The 19,974-nt window shown below is 44.6% G+C and overlaps 1 protein-coding gene across 2 annotated transcripts in view; it reads left to right on the top strand.

Annotated features, from left to right (window-relative positions):
• The window catches only part of sik2b (salt-inducible kinase 2b), a 47,865-nt gene extending 29,432 nt beyond the window's left edge, over positions 1-18,433 (top strand). Inside the window, exons 7-15 of one of the 2 annotated variants that reach the window (XM_083985473.1) lie at positions 1,220-1,446; positions 2,888-3,040; positions 4,122-4,280; positions 6,177-6,408; positions 7,417-7,710; positions 11,017-11,174; positions 12,085-12,198; positions 12,427-12,515; positions 13,736-18,433. In XM_083985473.1, the coding sequence (XP_083841599.1) occupies positions 1,220-1,446; positions 2,888-3,040; positions 4,122-4,280; positions 6,177-6,408; positions 7,417-7,710; positions 11,017-11,174; positions 12,085-12,198; positions 12,427-12,515; positions 13,736-14,360 (2,051 nt within the window). In that variant the 3' untranslated portion in view covers positions 14,361-18,433. Of the gene's footprint in view, positions 1-1,219; positions 1,447-2,887; positions 3,041-4,121; positions 4,281-6,176; positions 6,409-7,416; positions 7,711-11,016; positions 11,175-12,084; positions 12,199-12,423; positions 12,516-13,735 lie in introns of both variants that reach the window. The other variant, XM_083985472.1, reaches the window with a different exon arrangement.
• The last annotated feature ends 1,541 nt before the right edge of the window (positions 18,434-19,974 follow it).

The following is a 19,974-nucleotide window of genomic DNA, read 5'->3' as shown; positions in this document are numbered from 1 at the left end:
CTATAAACACGGCTGTAGCAACACACGGGCCGAGTAAACTTCTGGGTCAAACAAATTGTAGCGCAGCGTAGTGTATTGTATTCGAAGCAAGTTTGCAGCTGCACAAGCTGCTAAGACACGGCAGCGTGGGGTAAAAGTGCAGCTAAGGGCACATTGGTTCTGCTCATTATGGGGGGAAAAACTGAGTTGGCTGAGCCGTCGGGGACAAGTTAGAAAAATGTGATGTAAGCAGCCGTTTGTGGGAAGAATGTGCAGCAGGGAGTTAATGTTGGCACCCAGAGCCTTGGGCTGTTTCCTAACGCTGTGACTAAAGACAGGACATTTGTGGACACAAATAAGAGCAGGAGAGGAGGTGACCTGCAGAATGTGTTGAGAAAATGAACTTCAGCTCTTGTGAGAGCCCCAAAATTGCTTCAAGTTTAATCGAATGTACCAAAAAGGAATTATCTGTGATGTGGCATTTGCGCTTGGGAAGCTCGATAGTGTCCAAACTGAACGAAGGACATTATGATAATTAGATTTAAAGATGTGTTGAAAAAACAGAACAACTTTAATCGCTAAACACAGCACATGAAATTTGTTTAGTTTTGGGGGATTTTTGAGTTGACTTCCCACTCAGATCATTAATTTGACAAATATATTCCAGTACAGGGAGCATGAAAGAAAATAATGACCAACCACAGGGCTTTTTTTTTTTTTGAAAACACACCTGTTTCACTTTAAGACTCCATCAGCGGGGTGTATGGGTAAAGATGCCGTGTGGCAGGCAGGAATGCGGTGCAGGCGGTAGGGGCGTAGGTAGGCCAAAGCGGCACAGCCGGGAAAACTGTAATCCTGTTAAGAACCCAGCTGTGTCTGACGTCAAACCCATCCAGCCACTAACTAGAGGTGAGGAGCTCTCATTAGGAGAGGAGGAAGTGTGTAGACACGCTGTTCAGGAAAAGTGATGACAGAGGAAACAAAGAAAAAGAAAATGAGCAGGTTTTAAGCTTCTCGGTGTTATTTCTGACCCACCTCCTCTGGGCTGCTTTGATGAGGACTTGAGGGTTTGTAGCTTTAATTCACTTCAGCATAGCTCCAACATGACATACTCTGTGTAATCAAACATTAAACCGCCCCCTCGCTTTGAAAAAAAAAAAAAAAAAGCGGCAAAAAATATGAGAGTGTACAAAAATGTTGTCTCATGGTCTCATGTTTTGTTCTTTCCTGTCCCTCGCAGACTGTGAGCACCTGATCCGCAGGATGTTGGTCTTGGATCCGTCGAAGCGTCTTTCTGTGGCTCAGATCAAGGAGCACAAGTGGATGGCTCTGGACGTCCCGGTACAGAGGCCCGTCCTGTACCAACAGCCCCTCCCCGCCGAGGGCGAGGCGGGCGTGGGAGAGTACAGCGAACAGGTCCTTCGCCTCATGCACAGCCTTGGCATCGACCAGCACAAGACCATAGAGGTGAGTGCTTGCTTTTTATTTGCTCAACAGGGATAAGCAGAGGCGCGGTTTGAAGGTCCACGCTTCCAGTGGTGAAAGTACCTGCTATGTGTAATCTGTATGTCCAGCAATGTGATGGGGCAACATACAGTATACTGACAAGTAGAGGATAAAAACATGTGGAATCATGTTCTCATTCTTGTGGAGCCGGCGGGGGGGTGGGGGTTAGTAATGCAGGGGCCCTGGGCAAACCCCAGACATGGGGCCTCACTTGTGCCGTAATCTCACCCTTACTTGAGAAAATAATTGGCTGCTAACATGAACAGCCGCTGGGGGGAAGTAACATTTTCTCTGCAGCACAAAGCTGAGGTTCTTGTGCTCTACTTGAGTATGTGTGCATAGGCCACGTCTACATCTACATCATTACATTTATTTGGCAGCAATGATAAGACGACTGAGGACATTTTGCTCACGACTGCATGATATAAATAAAGGATATAGTAGTGTAATGCATTTATTTTTATTTTATTTAGGAATATATGATTATTATTTACATTTGAGCATCGTAATATCATTCAAAATATAGTGACATAATATTCATATGGAGCCTATTTTTTTACTGCATGCACACAGCAGCCTGCTTGTTCTGACATCCAGTAGTGCACTCATGGGAAATGCAGTTCACAATGTAGGTCTCCTTACTGTTTTGTGTCAATAGTATAGATTTGAATGAAGCTTTACGCAAAAGGTATTGAACCAATTTGTACTGAGCTTCATTGATGGGCGCGCCTGGTTGGACCAGGGAGGAACCCTTGGAAATTCAGGGCAAATCCAGGTCATTAATTATGAAGCAGTTTTTTTTTTCTCTCTCTCTCTGGTGTTTGACATCACCTTGGCAGAGAGGCCTGTGCTCTCTGAATGCCCTTCCAGCTGTATTTTCACTCCAGTCGCTGTTTTCCTCAGCTGCTGCGGCGGTAATAACCCACTTTCACACGGGGCGGATAATTAAAAGAACCGTCTCGTATCCCGTATATCTTCAGAGCTGTCACACTAGTCAAGTCATCCAAAATGAAAGGCGTGCTTCTTGTTAATAGCTTCATTCAGGACCAAGCACCGAACCTGGGGGGACAGAGCCTTCTCCATCACTGCCCCCTCCCTCTGGAACTCACTCCCCAAACCCATCCGCACCTGCACTCACCTCCCAACTTTCAAGACCATGTTAAAAACACACCTTTTTAAATCAGCTTTTAATACATAATTTCTGTGTGTGTTTTATATTGTTCTCTATGTTTTATACTGTCTCTGCTGCTTTTAATTGAATGTCTTGTGTTCTTAACTGCACTTATTGTATGTAAAGTGTCTTTGAGCTTTTGGAAAAGCGCTTATAAATAAAATTTATTATTATTATTATTTATTATTCATTTATGCACAACTGTCGTTTTTTTTTCTCTTCGTCTTCCAGTCCCTGCAGAACAAAAGCTACAACCACTTCGCTGCTATCTACTACCTGCTGGTGGAGCGGCTCAAGGCCCACCGCTGCAGCTTCCCCGTCGAACAGAGGCTCGACGCCCGCCAGCGACGGCCCAGCACCATCGCCGAACAGACCGTCGCCAAGGTAACCGTGGGGTGTCTGGCTGACGGGGGGGGGGGGTTCTGAATAATGTATACGGAGATTATCATCAACGCCTCCCTGATCAAAGTTCCATTATTCACACCTGCACCCGGGAACAAACAGCTGGACAGACATTCATTCATTCATCCGTGCTGCCAGGTTCTGTCTGTCTTCACCTGCTCTCTCGCCGTCTTTTTTTTTTGCACCTTTCAGCCTTGATCTTAATGCATCTCCCTTCGGTTACATAATTCATCATCTCTTTTCTTTTCCCACTGTGTCTTCTCTTCTCACCGACATTTTTTTTTCTTTCATTTTCCTCACACTTCAAAATCTGGCGTTCTCTCTCTCGCGTCTTGTTTGGATTATAAAGTAAAATTCACCACCACAGCTCAATTTTGGTACATGTTTATTATAGACCAGTGGTTCCCAAACAGTGTGCGAGGCAAGTCCAGGTGTGCCGTGGGATTTTGTGACAACCATACATTATTATTGCAATATACAACTACACAAAAAATAATTATTTTTAATTTACTACCAGTACTTTGTATGCACTCATTTCATAATACAGAGGCAAACTCTATACCTAAAAACAATTCTTAAAAAAACAACAACCTCAAAGAGAACCCGATATTTCCCAATTTGTAGGACCATGGATGGTGCTGCTTCCTTGCATTGATAGTTCTCTGTGATGAATTTTTGCAAAGTTTCCTTTCCCTTATTGTGACCTGTCTGGTTTAAATGGTTGTATTGCTGCTTTGATAAATAATTTAAAATAATAATAATTTGATAAAGTTTCAAATTAATTTTTGAAATATTTCGTTAATAAATATGATTTAGTGAGTAATGTAGCCTAGTTATCTTTGTCACATTTTATTTGGCATTAGTAAATAATTATGCACATTTACAGATATTTACAGATATTTTACATGATATAAGTGATAACACGTGTTATGAAGGCTATTTTGAACAATAGGTGTGCCTTGAGATTTTGTGCCTTGGCCACAAAAGGTTTGGGAACCACTGTTATAGACTATGAATTGGAGAGGGGTTTTTTTTTTATGTTTTTCCCTCCATCTCCCTGCAGTCAACCAGTGGTTCGGCCCAGGTGGGTTTGCTCCCGCAGGGTGTCCGCCTGTTGCGCTCGCCAGCTGTGCCCCAAGCCTCCTCCGACGCTTTCACCTTCCCCCAGTCGGCATGTTCTCTGGAGCAGACTTTCATGGTGGAGGACATCAGCACGCCCAAAGTAGGTCCAGCACTAATACAAACAGGTTGTTTGGGACAAAGATGCCTTTTTGTTTCGCTGTTCCATCCTGTTATCATATGACCGCTCGCTCAGTCACATCTGGCCTTCCGGTTATGGATGCTGTAGTTATTACGGTCATTATCAGTTTTGAACAAGTATGTCCTGAAAAAATTATCCCGCTAAGCTTGACAGTGATTCACTTTGATAAGCATACCCACCCACTGTGAATCAGAAATGCTTTTGTGCGTACTCATGTGTGTGTGTGTGTGGTTTTGTGTGTGTGTGGTTTTGTGTGTGTGTGTGTGCCCGACTCCTTTGAGGATTGGAGCGTCGGCTCCGTCAACCTGCCAGAGTGCAGCTAACTTGTTCTCTTATGTAAGCACTCAGCCAGCACACATCAGACAGGACAGCTGCTTGTCCTGCATGGCTCCTGGATCCACACACACACACACGCACACACACACACACACACACACACACACACACACTGCTCTCTCCCTCTATCTGATCATTCGTGCCAACCAGCGACCTTTTCCTCCAGGCCTGTTGTTGAGCTGACCGACGATTACAGAACACAGACACCAGCGGTCTGAGTTGATGGCCTCACACACCTGCAGGGCTTCACACAGACACACACAGACACACACACACACACACACACACACACACACACACACACACACATGCACGTACAACCTCCCAACACACATTTCACATAAATGCAGTATCATCCTTCAAGATGTCTTTTCCATCCCACCCCTTCTTCTGTCTTCATTTAAGAGTGATGCGCACATTGTTGTGTGTGTGCGCCTGTGTGTGTGTGTGTGTGTGAGAGTGTGTGTGTGTGTGTGTGTGGTACTCGGAGCAGAGCACAGACAGAGTGCGTGTTATCTGCATGAATGGAGCACGGTTATGTAAGCCGTCCTGTGATGGTGATGTGACCTAATGCTGAGCTGAGTGAACACACATGGACAGGAAGCTGCTGCGCGGCGGCTCCAGCGATCTCGCAGCCGTGACTTCCCACCCATCAGCCAGCAGCTTATCTTCTCTTTTTTTTTTAGCTTTTGCCGTTCTTTTTCCTTCTCCTGCTCTTTTGCCTCCTTTTTCCATTTACCCCCCCTATCCCCCCTCTCCCCCACCCCACCCTCTCTCTCTCTCTCTCTCTCTCTCTCCCTCCTCTTCTTCATCCTTGAACTTCTGTCTCCCCTCATGACCCCACCCCTTTTCATCGCCTATTTCTCAATGTCATTTTCTTCCTCCCGTCCTCATTGTGCGTGTGTGTGTGTGTGAGAGTGAGTAAGTTTGTGTGTGTGTGTGTGTGTGTGTGTGTGTGTGAGAGTCGGTTGAGTAACAGCATTCCTATCCCAGCACACTACAGAAAGCAGATGGGGAACTGGGCAAAGTTGCTCTTTCTATCTAGACCAACACCAGGCTTTCCGGTTACTGCAGCAACTCATGCAGATGATCTTTGTGTGTGTGTGTGTGAATGCGTGTGATTTTATGTCAGTGTGAGTGTGTGAGTGTGACTGTGTGTGTGTGTGTGTGTGTGTGTGTCAGTCACACAGCACTTTCAGTCAAAGCTCGCTTCCTGGCCCTGCATTCCTTTATCCCCACCCTCCACCTCTACGCCAACACACAGGCAGGCCTGCGTGCTGTAACAAACACACAGACCAACCGTGGTGAGTGAGTGGGGGGGGGGCGGAGGGGGACGGAGGGGGAGAGAGACTAATGGAGCCTTCGTTCTCTGTGTGGTGGTCTCCTTTCTCTATGAAAGTGCATTTGAAAATGCCTCGTGTGTCTAACAGCCATTGTCCCCATGTGAATGTGTCCTGCTTTCTCCTTCCAGTCGATACTGAATGTGAAGTCATTGTTCTTCTCTCTCTCTCCTCCATCTAGGTGAACGGCTGCCTGCTGGATCCCCTACCTCCCCCCACTGTCCTCCGCAAGTCCTCCACCTCGTCGCCTAGCAACATGATGGAGACGTCGATCGATGAGGGCATCGAGACCGAGGAGCCCGACTCGGAGGACGATCCGCCCCACCTGCTCTCGGCCTATCAGACGGCTCGGTTCGGCCAACGAAGACACACCCTCTCCGAGGTCACCAACCAGCCAGGGCCGTCGAACCAGGGTATGATGATGTCACCTGATCCAACGCAGTAAAACGCATCCAGTACTGAAGCAGCGTTCTTACAGTTAAAAAGCTCAAGATGAATTTCCCTCCCGGGACAAATAAAGTTTATTTGATTTGATTTGATTTGATGAGAAAAAGTCTTAAAAGGCATTGAATTCAGTGATCTAAAAACAAGGCCTTAATTGGCATTAAAATGTCTTAAATCAATTTTTCAAACGTCTTAAAAATGTTAACACTTGGTAAGTGGGATTTTATGATTATAATTAGTCTCAAATCTCAAAATAATTGGTAACATTCTGACATAGAGAAGTTAGTGGCGGCCGTCACTGCTAAATTTCTTACCGCCACCAGCTCCCAAATCAGTTTTTTTCCCCCCCCAATCATTCATATAGCAGTCACTTTACCTTGGACCACATAGGAAAGTGGGTAAAATTGTCCCTAACCCTATGTAATAGATGTGGTGACGTTGTTTTTTTTTTTGTTTTTTTTGCATTTGTGTTTATTGTGAAGTCGGTCTTAAATTTCATTTCAAGTGGCTTTAAAAACGTCTTAAAAAGTCTTAAAGGTACAGTATGTAAGAAATCTAAAGCAACTGGCCGTAAAATCCTCCTAATATGTCACAGAGACTCAGGAATAATGTTCATATAACATGATGAACTCACCAACAACAATAGTACAGCCAGAGTATTCGCATTAAAAATCTTTTTTTGCAGACTGCAAATCATGTTTATGTTTTGAATTTACGTGTTTACATGTTGTGCCACCTAGCCCTCTCTCCCAGTCACGGCGGCGTCAGTGGCATTTCAGCCCCCGGTCTGCTTCCACTGAGCTGCCGCTACAGCTGGGAGAAAAAACCAGATCGCTGTGTTTTGAATTTGACTGCAGTAACCGTTTTTGGCCACATTCTTACATATGGCACCTTTAAATTTAAGTTGGCTTAAGCTGTAGGAACCCTGTGAAGGAAAGCTGTTTTCTTGAATATTCTGGTGAAATTTCGTCCTCTAGGTAAATTATACGCTCTCGGACACAACCCCTCCATGGGGAGCGTGGACTCGGACATGGGCTACGACATGGGCTCCATGCACAGCGACCTCGGCCTGCTGGAGGACCCCCCCTCCCTCAGCGAAGTGGTACCAGCCAACAGCTCCGCCCCCGCCGTCACTCCCTCGCCTTTCCTGAGCGCCCGCCCCACCAACCCCGCCATGGCCGCCCTGACTTCCCAGCACAGGGAGGCGCACAACCGCTCGCCCATCAGCTTCCGAGAAGGACGCCGCGCCTCCGACACCTCCCTCACCCAAGGTCGGAGCCACTAGTGTTAATTAGTCTTTTTCCTAATTCCATATGCAGTCGATCCCCCCCTCTACTCGCTCCATCGCTCAAATTAACCGCTTCTCCGTACGCACTCAGACTACATTGACTTTATAATGGGTTAAATGTCTTCCTCAATAAACCAAAGTACTGCATCCGAGGGTCGACCTCAATCTGCATATTATGGGCTTCTGCTACCTTGGTGGTGGAAAGTCTCCTTCCTTGTGTTATATGACATTGTGTTGTCAGCACAGTTTAGTTAATGAGATGATGGGATGAGGCTGCAGAGAAAGAGGATGAAGTTCCTCGTAAGTAAGTCTGAATTACATCAAAGTGTGTTGGGGATTTATTACATTATGTTAAAAAAAAACATGTTCTAAATCTTTTTGTGGCACCACAAAGTGTCTCTTTTATGGATCCTCATCTGTGCTTGGCTTGAGGCGGCACTAGAATTCAGTTTCATTTAAAAGGTTTACAGGTCTTGAATGTAATTCACAAAAGTCTTAAGCAATCTGTCTTCCCGAGTGTAGGCAGTAGTGTCGGTTGTTAAATATTTTTTTGTACATGGTTGCAGGCTGATGGGAGATTACGTGGATTTTGTACGATTCAGGAGCTTCGGTACTTTGTCAGACTTGTCACAAATACTGTCACTACTGATAGGAAGTGATAGAGAAGTGTTGTCTATTCATTTATTTAAATCATGATTAATTAGCTCATCCTATTTCTTTTAGGAATAATTGTTGTGTAGTGCGGCGAAATACTGAAAAGGCTACTTTAATTGTAAAAATATACTGAGTTTTATACTACGTGGTGCTGAAAAGATCTTAGATTGAACATGGTGAGCTGCAGAAACTAAACTGTTTGTCATGAGTCGGACTTCAAACTTCCCAGAGGGCAATGCTAAATCGGTAGAGATGTTTTTTAAGCCCTTAATAGACCATAATGCAATAATATCCTCATTACTATATCACCGCTTGAAAGCAGCAAGTTCAGAGCTGCCGAGAGACGACGTTTGACATGTAGGGAAATCACATCTCAGGAGTGGAAGTTGTCACAGGTTGGGAGAAACAGTTTGAAATCACTGAGCGCTCTAATATAAGTGTCAATGAGACGCCAGATCGGATCCATCTCCTTCAGCCCGGGCAGCGCAGCGCAGAGAGCTGGATGTAGGAAGTGTCACAGCGCATATGTCTGAGGCTCCAGGGTCTCTACACCGCACCAGTCAAGAGGAAGAGCTCTGATTCTCATGACACAGACGCAACACCCCTGCTGCAGCTGCTCCCTCACACCCCTTCTACACACACACACACACACACTTATATATATATATATATGTGTATACTGCCTTCTGGATACCTCATTCCCACCCTCTCATTTACCCCCCTTCCTCTATTTCACACACTCTTTCGCACACTGTTTTTTTTCTCCCTCCTCTCCTCTCCCTTCCCTTCTCTCATCCTCTCCAGTGACGACTCCATCGGTGATTCACGTTATGAATCACAGACAGATATTTGAAGGTTTCAGCCCACATATCTCCTTCTTTCTTTCTTTCTCTCTCTCTCTTCCCCCCTTCTATCCCTCTCTTCCTTCTCCCTCTGGTGCTGCTCATTCTGTCTTGAGTCTCTCTCTCTCTCTCTCTTTCAAAGTTTCAGACTGTGGCAGGCAGGATTTGTCTCTGCTCCACATCACAGAGAAAGAAGTGCCAGAATATAAGAGGGAATGTTAAACAACCCGCGTCTCGCTCTCCGTCTTTTTCCCTTTACAGCTACATTATGTTGTTGTGCCTGCAGGTTCTAAAGCACCTGCGCTTCAGCCAAGGAGAAAGTATAATTACAGCTTAAAAACTGTGCGTTACCTCTCTGGCTCTACGCTGACAGCCTTGCGCTGTGTACATCCCCAGTTGGTATTTGCAGTTATTTCTTTATTTATTTATTTATTTACTTCTTCTTTATAATCCTCTTTGGAGAGTGTTGATGCGGTGGGTTCTTTTGCGTCAGACTGCTGACTCTGGTTTTAAATAACTCCCACCATCGCAGTGAGTCAGGTCCTATCGTTCACAGCTACAGCTCGTCACCACTGGATGGGTCTTAGTACCAAACCTTCCTGCTTGTTGCACACACACACACACACACACACACACAAAAGCACACACCCACGGCGTGTCATGACGTACAGTCTGTCACATTGTTAAATTGAGCGATGCAAAATCCCAACCGGTCGACCAGTTTGCGAACGTCAGTGAGGATTAAGTCAGGGTAGAGCTTTTTACATTTTTTTTATTTTTTATTTATTTATTTATTTATTTAAAAGGGACAATACACATTAATGAACATTCGTACGTGTGCACAAATGTAAATGTGTCAGAGTTAGCAGCTTCCTAATTTGCATCCGTAGTCCCTTGGCAGGTAACACACAAACAGACAGAAATGCACAAGAATTATACAGTGGTTCACAATCATATACACATTCATACCTATACATAAAGTGCATGTGATCTATAACAGGGGTTCTCAACTGGTCTCACTCTGGGCTCCACATTTTCCCATGGTCATTAAGTCACAACCCACTTTTATAGAATTCAAACCAAGATTTTTTTTAAAGCCTTTAAAAACTCATTTTGCTCTTTATTGAGCAAAGTGCATTTCAGAGCACATGAATGAAACTGAGGAGGACCATGACAACTGCATTTACAGAAGTGAATAAAAAAATATCAAACTGCACAAAATGGAGACAAACAAAATGATATATTTGACTTCTAATGCATCTCTGCATTCAGAGCATATTCACAAAAGGGAATAAATATCAAATTGCACAAAATAAAGATCCATAAAACAAAACAAGATTCACTGCATTCAGGCCACATTAATAATAAACTGATATCTTTGCATTCAGAGCAAATGGAGCAAATAATAAGAAACTGAGGACCATTACAACTGCATGTGTTCACGTGTCTCTCGTGTGCCTTTCAAAATAAGTTATTTTTCAAAATAAAAGACATGTCCAACATTTGCATTACTGTAAATATTTACTTTTTTGACCAGCTGTCCGCGACCCATCCAGAACGGGTCCGCGACCCACTTTTGGGTCCCGACCCACCAGTTGAGAACCACTGATCTATAAAGTGCCTGGTATAAAGTGCCAGTTTCTAAAGTGCAAGTGCAAGTTTAAATAGGTAAAGTGCAAGTCTAAATGGATGGATCCAGAATGTGATGGCCCACACATCCTGTTATCATGCTGCAAAAAAAAAAGAAAAAAAAGAAGCAACATAGTGACTGTGTTCTGTTTGTGTGTCCTCAGGTCTGGTTGCGTTTCGTCAGCACCTCCAGAACTTGGCGAGGACCAAAGGCATCCTGGAGCTGAATAAAGTACAGATGCTGGTGGAGCAGATGGGCTCCGGCGACGGGGCCGTCATGGGCCCCCTGGGACCACAGCACCACTTGCACAACCTCCTGGAGGTTAGTCCGAGAGTGCAGTCACCCCCCCAAAAAAAACACCCACTCACCCTTCACTCACACACATTCAAGACGTTCCCTCTTCCTCTAATCTACCCTGTTCTCGGCCTCAGTCAATCTACTACCGTCACACGGTGTTGCCCCCCCCCCCCCCCCCCCCCCAAAAAAAAAAAAAAAACCCATACAGACACCCAGGATGTTGTGTAACCCCAGGAGAGGCAGCCAACTGTGGCTTGTTTACTGTCTCCCATCCCCCTGGGGGCCTGGGGCCTGGGGCCTGGAGCCTAGGCCAAAGTGAATACAGCCATTGTTGAAGTCAGTCAGACTTACCCATAGTAGTGACTGGCACTCAATAGGCAAAGCTGCAGTCGCACAAAGACGAGCACACATAATGCACATAACGATGCGTCGACTCGCAGCGCACGCCGCAGCAGGAACCGTCGGAGGAAAGTCCGACTGGCTTCCCGAAGAAAAGGACACACACACACACACATACACACACATAATCACACACAAGAAATCAATGGCAGGAGCGGATAAGATCTAGTTGTTTTCCCCTTGTCCATCTCTTTTTAATGCAATAACGCAGGTCCTCGTTGGTTACGATGCTCAGTCCCACATCATCCATTTAATTTGCTTTCATTTCATTTAACTAATATGAAATCCCTGTGGTACATGCCATTTAGAGGAAAGCATCTGGCTGATCAGTCACCACACAGGCATTTGGGCAGGAGACAGCACGGATAATCCAGTTAGACCACACGACGAAGCACCCAGACCCCGACACAGCTTTATTAACCGACAGAGAGATGGCATCTGGGATAACGCGCGCCCTTGAGCGTGTGTGTGCACAGATACGCGGCCATGCACGTCCCCCCCCTAATTCTAATGCTTTATGTTTTTCGATCAAAAGGGTGAGGCATCCAAGCACCAGGAGGGCTTAGCTTTATACCAAGGCGGGCCGCAGCCGCCCCTCCTGTCCCGACGACAGAGTCTGGAGACACAATACCTCACTCATAGACTACAGGTACAGTCCAACACCAAGCAACACTCACTCACTGACTAACTGCTCAGCCTGACACAGCCTTGTCTTATCAAGCCAAACGGCTCATTTACGTAACATTCAGTGATATGGTTTGGAAATGTAACACTTATCAGCTCTGCCATGATGCAACGATAACGCTTCAGTGTGTGGCCAGTTATGGTAGTTCTCCTGAAAGCAGTCATCAGTCCCAATCTCTCTTCTGCCCAGAAGGCCAGCGTCTTGGCTAACAGTCCTGCTAGCTGCCAACTTTTCTGTAAGGAGACTCCTCGAAGTTTAGAGCAACAGCTGCAGGAGCACAGGTAAATCACACATTCTTTTTTTTTTTTTTTTTACCCTTGTGCTTATTTAGCGATTGCAAATGAATACAAAGAGGAAGTAGTAGTCATAAAGCAGAGAAGAAAAAGAAGAGCAACACAGGAATGAAACTCGGTGCCAAAGCCACATTACTTCATTTGATAATAAGACTTGAAATGCCATTGAGTTTCAAGTCATGCATTCTCCCATCATGTTTATTTTGCTAATCAGCTTATCAGCTTTTTTTTGTTTTGTTTTTTTCGCCCTATCTTTGTCTGTAGAGACTGACACAAACCTCCCTAGTCATTTCTAGTCAACACTTAAAGGGATAGTTCAACATTTTGGTTCAAATTGGCCCATTGTGATAATCCTTATAGTCTTTAATTGTCGGTGCAAGCTATTTTTAGAACGGCAGAGCAGAGCCACGAGCTGCTCAGAGCTACGCTACAGAGGCTAATGGGATTTCTTGGTAAAGGCAAATGCAGAGACTGCTTTCCGAAAATCTGCCCCCGACGAGATCGCGCGTCAGCGATTTTGCATGAATTTAACTCGAAAACAACTCCGTTATTATCTCATCGCATGGTGAATGTACAGGTCACACCTTGTCCATGAGATTTTGGAGTTGTTGGATTGTGTTCTGGGCAGCTCGCGGCTCTGCTCCGCCGTTCTAAAAATAGCTTGCACCGACAATTAAGGGTAACAAACCTAATTCTAAAACTATAGGGATTATGGCAATGGGCCAAAATTTGCCAAAATGTTGAACTATCCCTTTAGGTGTTGGGTACTGGCAGTTCAAATTGTTTTCACATTGATCAAAGAAAGAGTTGTTATGTCTGTAACCAGATCAACACTCATCTGTACATCTGTGTCAGTGTCATCCACACATGTCCCCACACATGTCCTGCTGTTGTTGTTAGTCATGGATGTAAGAATGTTGACCATGATGTTAAGACCAGACCAAGCTGTGCGAGAAGACTGTGTGGCCCAGTCAACAATGTGCACAACAGATCTTTCATAATAAAACGGTGGTTTGGTCACCAATGTACTGATCCAGGACCAATCAACACAATAGCTCCAATAGGAAATAACCATCTTTATATTCAGCGTTTTAATTTCCCAATTCCATTTTCATTCTGCATTTTGTCCGCCACTGCTTATTCATCTTTTTGTGGCTCTGAAATGTTACATAATCTCATCTGAGTGTGCTCAAATGCTTTCCCTGCAGACTGCACCAGAAGAGGATGTACCTGCAGCAGTCGCAGGGCATGGGACTGCAGACCTACTTCAACCAGATGCAGATAGCTGAAGGGTCCTACCAGACGGGCGGCCCCGCTCTGGACCCGACGGCGTCTCAGAGTTCCCCTCAGGGCCCCCCCATGTCGGCCGCCCACCAGCCTCAGCCCCAGCAGCAGAGCAGTCCTCAGGCCTCGCCTCCTTTCAGCCACCCCCACAGTCTGAGCCCCCTGATGGAGCCGGGCGAGGGCCTGGTGTACGACCCCTACATGAGCCACCACCACTACGCGCAGCACCTGCCCCCCGGCCCCCACCTCCACCACCAGCTCCACCAGCCTCACGAAGCTCCGGCCGGCGGCCTGGGCTTCAGCTACGTGGCGGGCTGCGAGCAGCAAGGCCTGCTGGGGCCCTCCATCGAGGGGCTTCACCCGGAGCAGTACGAGTTCCCGCTGGAGCCCTCCTCGCTGCTGCCCCCCGCCCCGGGGGAGGCCGAGGCCCGGGTGTTGATGGGCGCGGGCCCCGAAGGCCTGAGTCTGCCCGAGCTGCAGAGCTCGCTCCTGGACAGTGAGATGATGGAGACGGTGGACTCGCAGCACGGCTTCGTACTGGTCAACTAAAGCCCGCTGAGAGGGGGAGAACAGAAAGCAGTATTAAGCAACGAGAAACTACTCAGCGTGAAGAGCAGAGGGAGCGGAGATGTAAGCGGAGGCCACAAGCGTAGCAACAGGGAAGGAAAAGTGTTAATTTTTGTACAACTAATACAAACTTCATTTCTTAGTTGTGATGAACCTCAGACAACATTTCTACCAAAATCCTCCCGTAGCCGACCTCCCGTTCTCCCTCTCCTCCTCTGTTCCCGTTCTCATCGCCCCGACTCCCCCGCCTCTAGCGGGGGCAGGAACAGGTCCGACAGTGTGGCACCGCCTGAGAACGGTCACGCTCCACTTTAGCGAGGCCGCCGTTGTTGCGGACGTTGCGCCACCTGCGAGGACATGGCTGTGCAGCCCCCGGGGGACAGGGGGGGGGGGGGGGGGGGCGCTGCACAGTCTGCAGGGCTGCAGCATTTCACCTACAGATGGTTTGAAAGTGAACTCATTTGGGACTGACTGACTGACTGGCAACCAAAAGCACAAAGGCTGGCAGTGCTTTTTGTATTTAAAATAGGACACGTCTACAAACACATCTCAAAATACTTTTGTGCATTTTCTTTATTTCAATATATATACACAGTATATATTTATATATACAGTGGATGTGTATATATATATATATATATACATATATATATAGAAAAAAAATATCCAGTGAACAAGAGAAAATGGCCCTCATTTATCACGGTACCATGGATATCACCACAAGTTCAAGTGTTAAAAAGTGTCCATTTTTAGAATGTACTAATGTACTACTACACTAATGTGAGTGCAAAGCTAATATGATTGTCGTGCATTGGTTTCAACACTAACATTTAGAGTATTCCTCAAAAAAACAAAAACAACAACAGGTGAGTTTGTTTGTCATTTGTCTAAATAAATACTCTAAACATGTGGAGTGAAGCACCAGGTCACTGAGTAACTCAACATTTGTTCAGCTTTTGATTCATTTGTGCTTTTTAACAGTGATAAACTCTCTCCAAGCTATTTTGTTTGTTTACTTACTAATCAAAATAATAGTTCTAGCTGCAGGCTTTGGAACAGGCTACAGGACATAAATAAACCAGATTTTTTATTTAGTTTTTTTTTTTTTTTGTAACTTGTAACTACTGAATCCTGATTTATTCCTTACACTACTGAACTGCTTTACCACCTTTCCATCCGATTGCACACAATCGCCAGGTTTCCTTGTGCTCAATATGAAGAGGATGATTACCTGTTTTTTGTTTTTTTTGTTTTTTGTTTTTTTCAGGCATAATGGCCACACGTCTGTTTAGCAGTTGATTTGTGGGTCATGCGTTTGCCTGATAAATGAGGGCTGATGTGATTAACGTGTGTTTGGTTGAGAAGTTGCTGTGTTAGACAGTCAATATTATTCTATTTTTGTGGCAATACTGAAGCAATATTATTCCTTAATGTGGAGGGATTATGAATGGAAGCCTCACCTCTACAGCCAGCTCTGATTGGTTCCCGGGGACCTCTGAGTCATCAGCAGTGACATCACTTGAGCTGATGATGTAACCAGGAGATAATCTCTCACTCATTCACCCTGTGTTTGTATCTGTGTGTATGTTTGTGTGTGTGTGTGTGTGTGTGTGTGTGTGTGTTTGAGTGCGATTATGTTTGTTTGCACAACTCGGACTACGATTTTTTTTTCTGCATCCATCACATAATTTGTCGTCATTTCTGAAAAAAAAAAAAAAAGACAAAACACTGTATTGACGCCTTCATTTGAAATAACACACACTGTGCTTTTCCCTCACTGCACAGTCGTAGCTTTGAGATAAATTCTGGTTTACATCATTCAGTGCTCCAGTCATGCCTCTGTGTTGTTTTAATGACGAATCATGTTTAGAAGAGTGGAACGACCCCTTCAAAAGTCCCCTGCATTAGATTGAATGAAAGAATGTTTCCTCTCTGACGTTGGCGGCTGCTTCATCGGTCACCTGGATTCTGACCAATGGCTCGCCAGCAACAAGACAAGGTTGTTTTTTTTTTTTCCTTTTCTTTTCTTTTTTTCAAACAGCACTTAGATTGTGTTCAATCTACTTGAAGTGCACAGATGTATCTTCTCTGACAGATGATGTTGATTTAGAAAAACAACTTTTTCATTGGAAAAACAGGACGGCGAACGTCAGTCAGAGGGGTCGAGATGAGATTATCGGACTGTGACCATCTGCCAGACTGCAGCGTGACCTTAAGTGGTCGGGGGGTCAGAGTCCAGGAGTGTTTGTGGTCAGATTGGCTTTCAGACAAGGCAGTCGCGCTCGGTCTGTGGGGACGAGACTGAGATGTTCACCATGAATAAAGTACAAATGTGGTTTGACTTTAGGAGTCTTTATAGTGGCAGTTCATAGTCTTTAATGATGGCTAGAAAATGTGGACCAACTGTGGTTGCAGTCCTGTGCAAAAACCTAAAAGAAAAATCCACCCTTAAATGCTTTCAGCACTGTTTCACAACAGACAAAGAGCAGCAGATTTATTATCTGCTGGTTATTTTCTTGATCAATAAATTGTTTGGTCAATAAATGTGGTTTAAAGAAATGCGGATAATAATTGACAAACCAAACATTTTGTTTAATAAAAAAAACCAAGCAAATTTCTTGTCATTTTACGCTACTTTTGTGTTACAAGAAAATGACAAAACGATATGTTGAGTATCAAAATCAATACCATACATCACATTTAGGCATTTTTGGAATTTGACACATCTGTCGATCACCAGTTTTCCGGGTCAGTCCCCTCTGGGTGTGACAGCAAAAGCTCTGGGAGTCACGTCACAGTAACGTGGCTCCGACATCATTCACAACTCCAGCAACAATGGCCTTAACGGACCAGAGAGCACAGGACCTGTTTTGCAGGTCTTGGTGTTGTGGTTTCATTAATTGTTCCACCCAAAAAGTCACAAACTAGTGGGTGAGCTGGGTGTTTACATGCTTACACACTAATGATTAATGACAGGAACAAGGTCACACCCAGTTTCTGGGTCATACATAAAATGACTTTTTTTTTATGTTCAAGAAACCCCGTTACATGATGATGATGCATGACAGTGTATGAGTGTTAAAGGGTGGATTTCGCTTTTAGGGTGAATATTTTGATGATTGTTTTCTTTCATTTTGTCAGTGGTCAGACTAGAGGAGCTGCAGGATGATCTGTGGAAGTTGAATACTGGAGCACTTTGACGACGAGGGGAAGGGGAGATGTAGCGGGGAGAGGGGGAGGTGGTGATTGTGGTGGAGGGGGAAAAAGAGGTTTGTATCGCTCTGCCGTTTTTCCTGGCAGATGAAACGCGCCGCAATCTATAGGACACACCTTTCTCCTCTCTCTTCCCTCACCAATAATGGACACAAAACACATTTCTTTCAAAGAAAGACCAGACATAGTAACACTTTATCTGATTGTTGATTTTTTTTTTTCTGTTTTGATCCAAGAAAGAGGAACACTTTTCAGTTTACGATGAGTGTTCTTTGTACAGTTTAGGGGTGTAGTGAATCTTCAGTGCACACTCGAGTTGCACTGAGGTGAATTTTGTGTTGAACGTGAATAGTGTTCAGTGTGCCTTTTACTTTTCGTATTTTCAATCTAAACTAAGATTTTGAATAGCACCATTATTTCGGGTTGGACCCTTCTATCATTTATTTTATTATGATGATTTTTTTTTTTTCTGTATTTTTTTTCTCCCCCCTGAAAGTTAAGTAGAGCCAGGTTTTACAAAGGTACAAAACCAAAGTCCCTCAGAAGTTTCCCTGTACGACCCACCGTGTGGAGTTTTTTGAAACTTCTTTGTCAGCTTCTCTACCGTGCTTTTTCTTGTTGGTCAATCAGTGTATGCCATTTAAAAGTATTATAGCAATATTTCTCTAGTTGAAGACTAAAGTCATGAAGATTCTAGTGGACGTGTTTCCAAGTATCATAATTTCACCTCCTGCTGATAAAAACAACAAAAAAAAAACATCAATCTATCAATAGAAATCCAGTTTTATATTTACCTTCATTGATGTTGACCACACATAAGCTAACTTGCTGTTGAGATTAAAAAATGTTTATTGAACAGAAAGAGGCTGTGGGTGTTTTTTTTCTTCTTTTGTTGGGTTTGAGTGGGGTTGTTGTTGATGAATCCTAAAATTTGTCAGTGTGTTTTCACTATACTTAGAACTACCTGGTTGATGACTTTCTACCACGCACTCTGCTATATTCTCCACATAATCCAATTGCCCTGTGACTACAAACTGCAGCCGGCTGATACAACCCCGGGGTTGCTGGGTGTAGGCGTGGGTTAATGACCTGGAAAAATGAATCACACCGAGAGCTTCATATAAACTGTTGAGTCATAGCTGATCCTGAAATCATTTCAACCAGAACTAAAGCACCCAAGGCCGGCACAGCAGCAGAAACTATGGAACTGGCTGAGTTAGATCATTATAAATATTTATACCTTCCAATGCTGGATTCAAAACGACCAGCTAAAAACTTTTGACAGAGTCACAGTTCTAGTTTGTGGTTACAACCTGAAAAGATGGTAGACGACGACTCCACAGGAGATTACAGATGTGTAGTTCCCCGCACATACTAACAAAGGGCCGAGGATGTCGAGGCAGCTGGAGAACCCACTGGAAAGTTGATATAGGTTAATTAGTATTGACAGAATTTCCCTGAAGCAATAAATTAACCACCTGGTCTAACAAAACAGGTGAGAGGACTAAAGAAAAAGAAAATGTGCCGAGTCATTCCAAAGTGCTGTCGGATGGTGAAGAGAAATTGACATAAAGTCCATGTATTTACACAAAATGATGATTCAGATGCAGCCAAAGAGCCTTAAAGCAGAAGTAAGTGGTCCGGTCGTTTTAGCTAATGCTGCGTTCCAGGCAGGCTTTTGAAATCGTAAATTACAGCTTCAAGTCACAACTTACGACTTTGTAGCGTTTCAGGCAACCCACTCGTGTTTTTCCGACCTGTTTTACCGGTGAAAGTCACTATAACGGCCACTCGTAACTTCCGACCGGTGAACTCGTACCAGATCGAACTGGTACCACTTCACGGTCGGAAAAATACGAGTTTCCTTGAACGCACCATAACAGTCCTCGTCCCTACGTCACCACATTCACGGCGTTCCTTGGCTGCACACACAGCCCTGCATCCCGTTCTCTCTCCTCATTGGATAAAAACTGTAGGATACGATAAATGTTTTCTCTTCGGCTCAGAGCAGAGCAGAGGGACTGAGAGACCCGTGTTTCAGTCCAAACACTCTATGTAAGTGATTGCTGTCGGAAGATATAACTATTTAAGACTTATATTAACACAAATATATCACTTACTTCTGCTTTAAATCAGCCATGTGCTTGTGAAGGGTTTCTTTTTTGCTTACCAGACAGTCGGATCTGACATTCTCTCATTACAGATCGGGGTCACGTTACAGGAAAATACATTTCCTCACTATGCGGTGTCCGATTGTGCTGAGAGTTCCAGTTTTATTGGTCGTGTTTTGAGATACGCATCTGAGATTTCTCCCATCACACAGCGAGCGACTGTGGCCAGACCAACTTTAAGAGCAAAGTTATCTGTGGTCATTTTCAAATGA

The sequence above is a fragment of the Trachurus trachurus genome (genome assembly GCF_905171665.1).
Source record: "Trachurus trachurus genome assembly, chromosome: 13".
Taxonomy (NCBI): Eukaryota; Metazoa; Chordata; class Actinopteri; order Carangiformes; family Carangidae; genus Trachurus; species Trachurus trachurus.
Note: the sequence above shows the minus strand (reverse complement) of the source record. Positions and strands in the feature narration are given on the sequence as shown.